Source organism: Anser cygnoides, chromosome 12 (genome assembly GCF_040182565.1).
Source record: "Anser cygnoides isolate HZ-2024a breed goose chromosome 12, Taihu_goose_T2T_genome, whole genome shotgun sequence".
NCBI classification, from domain to species: Eukaryota; Metazoa; Chordata; class Aves; order Anseriformes; family Anatidae; genus Anser; species Anser cygnoides.
In genome coordinates this window covers 21988957-21998547 of record NC_089884.1, presented here as the reverse complement: position 1 = coordinate 21998547, position 9591 = coordinate 21988957, and the positions used below count along the sequence as shown (strand labels likewise).

The window sequence follows — 9591 nt, the reverse complement described above, 5'->3', positions numbered from 1 at the left end:
AGCATGCCACAACATACTTGTTCTCCTGTCTTAACCTACTTGCAGCACATAGCCCATTACCTTACATCCAAAGGCCAACAAAAATATCTTCAAGACTGGGGCTGGTACAATCTAGCTACTTGACCAAACGGACAGCAAAACCCCAAAAGCTTACATCACTAAAAAAACAAAACACATAAATCCCAACGTTCACCAATAAGTTCACCAATAAATGTAACAAAATTTTTACTCATTTTTCACAGCACACTTATACTGGAACAGATCTTCTGCGTGCCATTTCAGCACAGCCTTGCACATCACAACACCCCTCATCATGGCAGCACTTAGCCTACCGCTTCAAAGCATTCACACCACGAGTGAGTAGCTAACGAAATATTCCAGAAGACAGAAGTCAAGGCAATGCCCTTCAGCTCGCAGAGCCAGTGCCACACAACCATCACCTGAGCCACTACCACCATCCCCACAGCCATGAGGCCCGAGCGCAACCCTCAGCACACAGCCCGCCCCCCCTTAGAAGCCTCCAGAAGCCACCCACGAGCCCCCAGTGCGCATGCACCGCCTGCAGGTGGCCCCGAGGGAGGCGGTGGCACCTGGTTGAGGTACGGTGGCTAGAGGCGGGAAAAGGCCACGGGTAGGGGATGGCGCGGGGCTGACCTCGGCTTGCTGAGGGCGGCGGGGTGTCAGTGGGTATGAGGAGGGAGAGTCCTGCCTTTCTTTGCCTTCCTGCTGCTCCTGCTTCAGAGGGGCTTTCCCAGATCCCAAGTCTGAAGCGCAGTGTATGCCTGAAAGGTCTAAAGGAGGCAGCTGGGGAACAATGGCACCTGGCACATCTCTGGTGTTCTACTAATGATAAAAAACACATGCATCCCCACACAGGCAGTTGTTGGAAATGTCCCCTGACATCTAGGCCCTTACAAAAGTGTTACTTCATTCTTATATCAAGCTCTGAGACAAAGAAGCAACATTATTATTATTATTATTATTGCTCTCCTACACTCCCCTTTCCATTCAGGCTTAATGTTTTTTTCGGCCCTGATTTAGCTTTACGCAAGGTGCCAACTCAAGGGGATGAAACATCGAGCTGGAAAGTAAAGCCCACCTCTTGGGCAGCAGCCCGTATTTGGAGGGGCTTAATATTTTGAAACTACAGCTTTAATGATCAGTATTTTTAAGTTAATATTACAAGATATTTACAGTATGTGCATTCTAAAACATATATGCTTCTATTTAATGATTAGCTTCATTTTCTAGGTAAAATAGCATCGTTTAGTTGCCTTTTTTTTTTTTTAATAATCCTTCAAGCTCTTTTTTTGCCTTTTAGCTCCCCCTGCTGGACCATTTTGCTTTTATTAGTGACAAAAAAAGTGACAGCAGCCAATCTGAAGATGGAGAGGCAGAGTATTGACCTAGAAGATAGATTTAATATTGAAGTAACTGCTTTTGACACACAGCAGAACTTGTATTATATAGGGCTAGTATAGGAATAAATATTGGAACATGCTGGCTTGTAAAACACTTCTCTAAGAATCCAACGTATATTTAGGTTGCTGAATCATTTATTTCCTCAAAATATTTTCTTAGTAGCCACCTTCTGCCACAAAACAAAACAACAACAAAAACCTGTAGAACCACAAGGTACAGACCAATAAATAATTATCAAGATAGCTCTCCAGCAACTATGATCATAAGCATGCTTCTCCCTTTTATATTCATAGTACTACTGTGGCCAGTGTTCATGTCCAAAAGCTAAAAATCATGTAAGATAGTATACAGGATACTTTATTTGCCTCCTCCACTTTCCGTTTTTCTAATTTTCCTGTCTTCTTCATGTTCAGAAGAATCAGCCAGACTATTGTGAAGGAGATATTAAGCATAATATACTACTTAATAGAACCCATACATAGCAGATGTATAGAAGTTTCAGCAAGGGTCTGCAACCAAGAACCATCTGAGCATGTTTGGAAAGAACAGAATAAATAGGTACATATTTTTCCAACAGAAATGAATGCTACAAAACAATTCAACTTAGTGAAAATATTACAGATGATTTTATTTGAATTAAATTACAGAAGTTGAAACATAGCTTTCAGAACAGCTTTACTGGATAATTTTGTCATCATTCATTCTTACTCTTCCAGATAAAGAAAATACCACATCACAGCTCCATATACTCCACTTATTGTACCACTCACAAAATAAAAAGACCAAAAAAATAAAGTAGCAGTCCTTTCTCTTAAGTCTTTAAATCTCAAAGATATGTTAGGTAAAAAATTTAAGAAGCAAAATGTGGAATACTGAAGTGTGGAATTAGGCGTTTCCAAGGCAGTATTTTATTTTCTTTAGTTGGTGGCATCTTTTTGGAGCTGAATAATTCATTTTTTCTTTTTAAATTCCGGTCAACTTGAAGGTAAAAAAATGTCATGAATAGAAGTATCACAACTACCTTTGAAAACTGTAAAGTTTTTAATAAGTTACCATTAATAGAAACAATTTAGCTTTATCAAATATAAATATTCTTTGTAATAAGTGAATGTTAGCTAACATCTATATATACACATATACATTGGTTTTCAATTAAAATAAGATAGACTGGAATATTTTAGCAGAAACAGAATGAATTTCATTCATTTCTAGACACGGATTACAGTTGCCAAACAGGTAACTTTAGGAAGCATAGTAAAAGAATTTTTGAACTCAAAACATACTTGTTCTGAACATAAGATGTACTTTAATTTTCAGTGAGAAAAGAACCTGTGTGACCCAACAGAACGGCACTACAGCATATTCCATTATTACTGTGTAGGTAGAATAAGATGCTAATTGTTCAGTATAATCACTGTCAAATCACTTTAAAGTTTATTCAATTAATTAAGTTGATAGTTGTGTTTAATTTTCAGTATCTTTACACCATACCTGACACAACTTTGAAGTTTCAAAGACTCAAAGACTGAAGTACATATAAATCTCAAACCCACAACCATATGAAATGCTGTGGCAGGGCAATGGAATATTTAAGTCTCTTGTCCTAACTACTTGGCAACTGTTAATAAGGATGAGAAACACAGTGAATATGTAGGTAGTTAAATATATTCTAGCTTAAAACCAAAAATATTATAATCTACTATTGTAGTCTGAATAATCGGTGTTTATCATCAATGGATTCATATGTTTATATTTTGCCTGAATATTAACATAGACAGCAAGACTGTTTATGTTTTTTATTACTATCCTGTGAAATGTACTACCCTCTTTCATGAGATCTTCAACCTTCTTATCTGTTGCCATGACTATTTTTGTTTCCCCTGTATAATCTGGATCTTCTGGGTATAATTCATCTCCTGTTAAAAAAAAAAAGATAAACAAACCCACTTTTACATATATAATGCCTACCTTATTTTTCAGCCTTTGATTGAGTGACACTATCAGTTTTTAAAGTATTTATCAGGACATGAAAATCAGTGGGAATAGATTTGACAATATGAAAGTAAATTGCCTCCAAACATCTTAGTATTTAAATATACAGTCACACATTTCTAAAGTGTCAAACACACAGTGCACACATTCAGTGCTCTTGCTAATACTAACATGATGTCTTGTCAGGTAGGAATTTATATATATATATATGATTGTATAATAGATGGAGAACAAGACAGATTTTTCTGAATGTACAAAGGCAGCGTACAGAAGGAGAAATGCCAGAATTTGTTCATAAATCAACATATTAATGTCAACCATATGAAACAAATTATGAGCAAGAACAGAAATAACTATGCTGCCCAGGTGGTCCAGTAGCTTGTCTCTGACGGTAGCTGTTACCAACTGTATCAGAGGAAGAAAAAATGTAGGAAAAGAATGCAGTAACTTGACTTCTAATAGTTTTTCCTCACAATTACAGACTAGTTTATGTCACGTGGCTTGAGTATGTATCAATTCCCAAGTTTTTATATACTTAAAAGAACCTTTATCTGTTTTCTTACCTGGTAATAGCTGAATTAAGCCATCTGAAGCAGTTAACATTATAGGCATCCAACATTCACATCCCTCTAGGGCTCGATCAGAGCTGAACTTGTGTAATTCATGAAGTGAAGAAAAGTTGCACAGCCTACACAATTCATAGAACTGAGGGGGAGCAAGCAATATTTCTCGAGATTTAAAGAGTTCAATGGCTTCTGGAGGTGATGACCACTGTTAGAGGAAAGTAAGCATTGAAATACTAGTTTCATAAGCGGATGGCAATTATCAGTAACTTTAAAAGATGTTTGCAAGGAAGTCTTTACAGAAAAAGAGCGTAAAACAGTGTAAGTTATCTGAACACAGTAAGAGCCATGCATAAACTATACTAGAACATAACCGAGACGAAATTCAAAAAGTTTTTATAAAACACAATGAAAGCAATTTGTAAAAATTACATTTTTCCTATAAGAATAAATAACGTTTAATTTTAAATGCAGGCATGCAAAATTTGGAGACTACAAGTCTGGTTTCTGGGCCCTGACTAAGTCTACTGAAATCAACAGAAAACCCTAAGCTCAATGTGAATTCAATCAACAGAGGTTGCTATGGCTTCTTCAAGGATTAATTAAAATTACCAGTGCTTCCAGTGCACATTGTTTTTATAGCACGAATACTCCACTGTTCCTGCTTAATAAACATGGGGTTTATAAACTATTAATCTTCATCTCATATGATGACTCTGATAATTTAAATATGTGCAAAAACATTTTCAGTACATTTCTGCCATTATTAACAAAAAATTATACCATGAACTCTTCTAAAGATAAGATCTCAAGTGCTTTCAAATTTATATAGCAAGATCTGATAGAAACATAAACATAGAAACATTAGTAATACCAAAAACATTAGGTAAGGCTTTATGGAAGTTTCAGGTTTCTCTTTTAACTTACCTTCATACTTTTTATAATTTTTTAAAAATGTGAAGACCCAAATGTACCTGACTCTGAGCTGTCTTTTACTTCATGAGCAGTCTTTACTCTTTTACCCCATTAAAAAAAATAAGTCAGAAATAATATAGCTCTGAAACTAGTTTTAATAATACAGCGTATTTTAACAAGTTTGTATGTTACTTAAAGTATTCCAACTATACAAAAGACAAAATTAGGAGCTTTTGCAGCCTTGAAACACAGCACATACCACTTGGATCTCTCTAGGCCTACTAAGTATTAACTGTATGGTATCAGCACTCTGTTGATATTGCACAAATGAATGTGTAGCAAGTGATCTAGATGTCATCTGTCTTCAAAAAATCAGTAATTCAAGGCGTAAATGTTCTGATATGAAACACTTTGAAAAAAAACAAAACAAAACAAGACAGCTTCATGTAAAGGAAATTCCTGTGAAATGTCCCTCAAGAAACTAATCCTCGTCTGTCAGCACGTTTGATTAAAGGGGGCAATCGCAGTTACTAATGGAAGTAGGAATGCAAGCGGGAGAGGACTGTCAGAAGAGGGAGACACTTGTTTTCCTCACGCCTTAAGGGAGCCCCGTCAGGAGGGGGGGGACGCTAGACCTTTGGACCATCTGATCACCTTTTCACCTGCCCTGTACTGGAAGCGAGCACAGCGGCTGGCCTGCGCCCCAGGGGGACCCCTACCGCTGTAACGTCCCGCGGAGGCGGCGCAGCGCTCTCACCAGGCAGGCCGTCACCTCCCGCTCGTCCTCGGAGGCGTGGGCTGGCCGCTCGTCCAGGCAGCACAGGTAGAAAGCCGTGTCGTAGCGGCGGCCGCCGGGGCCGGCCCTGCCGACCGGTGTGAGCCAGTTGCTCCACTCGTGCAGCGCCCAGATGTTGGGCACGCAGCCCAGGTGCCGGCAGAGCTGCAGGAAGCAGCCCGCGTCCTCCCGCACCCGGCGCCGCCACTCGCCCAGCTCGGCGGCCGGCAGCAGGCTCTCCGCGGGCAGCGGCCCGGCCCCGCCGCCCTCCCCCGGCCCGCTCCCGGGCACCAGCAGCAGGATTCCCGCCTCCTCGAAAGTCTCCCGGATGGCGCAGATACGGAAGGCGACTTCCCCGGGCAGCGGCGAGCCCAGCTGCCGCCGGTCGGTGGCGAAGATCGGCGCCCGGCCGCTGCCCGCAGGCGGCGGCTTCACGGAGCCCAGCCCGCAGAGCGGCGAGGCGGGCAGCAGACCCAACCAGGCCGCCGAGAAGTCCGCCGCCTCCACCACGCCGCCCGGGAAGACGTGTGCGCCGGGCGCGAAGCCGCTGCGGGAGCTCCGCTGCAGCAGCAGCACATCGTAGTCGCAGGGACCGAGCGCGGAGCGCCCCGGCCGCGCCGCCGTGCCCGCCGCCAGCAGCAGCGTGGCAGCCTCCCGCCAGTGCCGCAGCCGCGGGTTCATCGCGGGGCCGGCGGAGAGCGGGAGGTGGAGGCGGCGGCTGGGGCGCTGAGGCGCCGCCTGGGCGCCCGGAGGAGCCGCTGCAAAGCGCGGAAAGGGGACGGTGACAGACTGAGGGCCGGGCGGGCGGCAGCTGCAACGCCCCGCCCCGGGTCCTAACCCGCGGGGCCGTGTCACAGGGCACAAGCTGAGGGTTCGCCGGGCGGTGGCGCAGGGCACAAGCTGAGGGTGACGTGGAAGGGCTTCAGGCGTGCGGCCGACGGCGGCCGCTGGCAATTTATTTGGGAAAGTAAGGGTTGGGGCACTTTGCAGTTCACAGTTGTTCCACTCTTCCACTTCATACACCGAGTGTGACGAGAAACTGTTGAATCTTTACCATGGACCCCAAGTGTGACAAGAAATTGTTGACTCTGCTGATTTAGTATAACCAGCTGATTATACTAAAACTGGGGCAGAACGCCAGCTGTGATACAGCCAGACAGCATTCAAGTCTGACCTCCGTCTCTCCTTTACTTCCTTATGACCAAATGTATATGCAAAACTATCTTGTAACTGTGGCCTCTTTTTTCATACTTACTTAGCCAGTGTTGCTCATCGGTGATTACAGTCTTAGACAATGGAAGTGTGAGTTCCACTGCTGCTCTTATTTCCTATTGGAAGGCATTTTGAACCCAAAATCATGGAGTTTGCCTTGCATTTGCTCATATTTTGCACTTATAGTCTATTTTATTGAGTTAAATATGCATCTTGTTAGGAATGTGCCTTGTCTAAAAGCTGCTTTAATGGTGAAATATTAATAAACTATTGAGGTTTTCCAAGATTTAATGTCCGATGAGCTTGACTGCTGATCAAAAAGATTTAAGGTCCATTATGTCAGACAATTACCACATAAAGGCATTTTAAGTAGAAAGTAGTCTTGTACCAATAACGAACAGCACCACTTTAAAATCAGCTGTGTGATATATGGAGTAATAGTTCGTGTCAAGAAGATGGTTGATGTTAATAAAGAAGGGGGAGATGTGGGAGTGTGGCCACGGGGGTCGACAAGCCCCATGGTTGGTGTTAACATCAGACTCTTAACGACGAGGCCATCAGGAATGTAAAGAGTTTAGAGGGAACAAAGAAGGGTGATTCAGGAGACGCCATGCCGTCTCGGGTTGCTGTTCTTGCTGGGTGTTTGCTGGTTGCCGGGCAAAGTTGTTTGACCAATGAAGAGTGAGTGGGAAAGTACTGCTGTGGGGCGAATAGTATAAGAAGGGAGCCTGTCCTCAATATTGGACGGAACACGATATGATGAAGTTCTGTCATCAACAAAGTAGTAGCAGTTACTGATCCTAAAAGAACCCTGGTGTCCGTATGATCGTTACGCCACAAATGGCACCCGAACAGGGACCTGAAGAAAACGAACAGGGACATGAAAAAAAAACAAACAGGGACATAAACAACAGGAACAGGGACAGGCTCACAGAACAGGGACCAGGACAGGAACAGGGACATTGATCGCCTAATGAAGATGGGTTCGGCCAAACTCAGCAAACCGCTCAAAGAAGCTCGCATAGAAAGTCGCTGGAAATAGGCGCACGGGAGCTGGAAGGAAGCTCAAGCTGAGAGAAGCGGACCCGCGCGCACAACTGCCCCTCGCTGGCCGAAGGTAAGCAGTTGCACATTATGGGGAATCATACGTCATTAGAAACAAAGACTGTCCTGGTAACCTTACAGCTTATTCCCTTTATTAACATTCAGACAGTTTATGATCCTGAAACATGGGACCAAATTGAGGTCAAGGTGTGGGACTCTGCTACTAAAAACGCCAAGGTTGCGGTGGTGTTAGTAATAGAAGAAGAAATAATACACTATTGTTTAGTATGTTACATTTGCGATGTACTGTTACGAGGCTGCGCTTGGAAGATACAAAATATATGTGCAAGGGTAACATGAGAATGCACCAATTCATGATGAGGAGTAAGGAGGATTAAAAGAATGCTCAATTTGCAAGACATCTAGATAACTGGGGCTTCTTGGACCCTGGGAACTGGATCAAACCAACCTTGTGGTTTGGACTGAGACCAAGGGCTCAGAGAGCATGCGTGAGAAGGAAAGGTTAAAAAGTTCAACTCTGATGAAGACATCTTACTTCATCCCGACGACCACCCGGACGACCACCAGAGAGTAGTACACAAGCGCAGAAGGACTGATAAGATAATTAGCATACGAAGCGAGGCTAGGTGGAGCTAGGAAATGAATATGCATAGATGAGTTGTGAAACCTAATGCATATGTAGTATCTTAGGAGATAAAAGAGAACTAAGAAAACAAATCGGACGAAGTTAGATTTGGGCAGGCATGCCCCTAACTTCCGGCGCCTAATAAAGCACCTTCATATAATCACTTTGTGGATTATGTGTCTTCATGAACGCTAACATTTTGGCGACCCAGGTGGGACCTTGCGGGCACTGCTGAGGCGGCTCGCGAACTGATCACGCTCCAGCCGGCACCGAGGAGTTTCTCGGGGAGCCATCGGCCGCGACCGACCCCCGCTGCTCACAACGTACCGCTGAAAGGGTAAGAAAAAGGTGCTTTCTGGTAATCGGTACCGATCTGGTCTGGGAGCCTGCCGGTCAGACGCGGCGAAAGCCACGCACGGTTGGGCTAGGGAATTCCCGTGGTAAGCCTAGGCGCCGTCCGTCAGACAGTCGCGAAAGCGCTGCAGGTTCGGCATCAGTGGTCTGGTTTTGCTGCAGGCTCAGCATCTGGTTCGGTTCGGTAAAAGCTATAGCTGATAATGGAAAAACTTAAAAGTATTCTGGGCGGTAATGCTTCGGTACCGCGATCCTCCCCTTTGGGCTGTTTACTAGCACACTGGAAGGAGGGGTGTTTCGGGCAGGAGTCACGAAAGGGTAAACTGGTTGATTACTGTAATGTTTGGTGGCCACAGTATGAACTAGAAGATCAAGAAAGTTGGCCAGAAAACGGAACCTTACAGTACAATACTATCTTACAATTAATGTTATTTTGTGAGCGAGAGTGCAAGGGGCCTCTCTGTGTGATTGTATGATTGTGTTGTGAGTGAGATGCAGCATCGCTGCGAAGCGAGTGCGGAGTTCCGATCCGCGGTTCCGTATTCTCCGCGAGGGGAGCGGCCGGAGACGAACGAAGCGCATGACAGACCGAAAAGAAGTGCTGCTTTATCCAAATGTTGATTGGTGGTGTTAGCGTAGCAACCACATAACCACCAAGTGATTATATG

General features: G+C 43.9%; 1 protein-coding gene across 1 annotated transcript; it reads right to left on the bottom strand.

Moving 5' to 3' along the window:
* Window positions 1–2025: 2025 nt before the first annotated feature.
* On the bottom strand, window positions 2026–7139 carry NUDT19 (nudix hydrolase 19). The gene is made up of 3 exons (XM_048056351.2): window positions 5650–7139; window positions 3978–4185; window positions 2026–3338 (listed from the first exon to the last, which is right to left on the bottom strand). The coding sequence occupies exons 1-3, from the start codon at window positions 6346–6348 to the stop codon at window positions 3112–3114; spliced, it is 1134 nt and encodes a 377-aa protein (XP_047912308.1). The 5' UTR covers window positions 6349–7139; the 3' UTR covers window positions 2026–3111.
* Between the last annotated feature and the right edge of the window lie 2452 nt (window positions 7140–9591).

Bases quoted from the DNA above. Each gene is read 5' to 3' on its own strand.
- NUDT19 (XM_048056351.2), bottom strand. From the start codon at position 6,348: ATGAACCCGCGGCTGCGGCACTGGCGGGAGGCTGCCACGCTGCTGCTG. The intron at 4,186-5,649 runs GTGAGAGCGCTG...TTCCTCTAACAG, and splicing joins GGGAGGTGACGGCCTGCCTG to TGGTCATCACCTCCAGAAGC. The intron at 3,339-3,977 runs GTAAGAAAACAG...TTTTTTTAACAG, and splicing joins CTTAATTCAGCTATTACCAG to GAGATGAATTATACCCAGAA.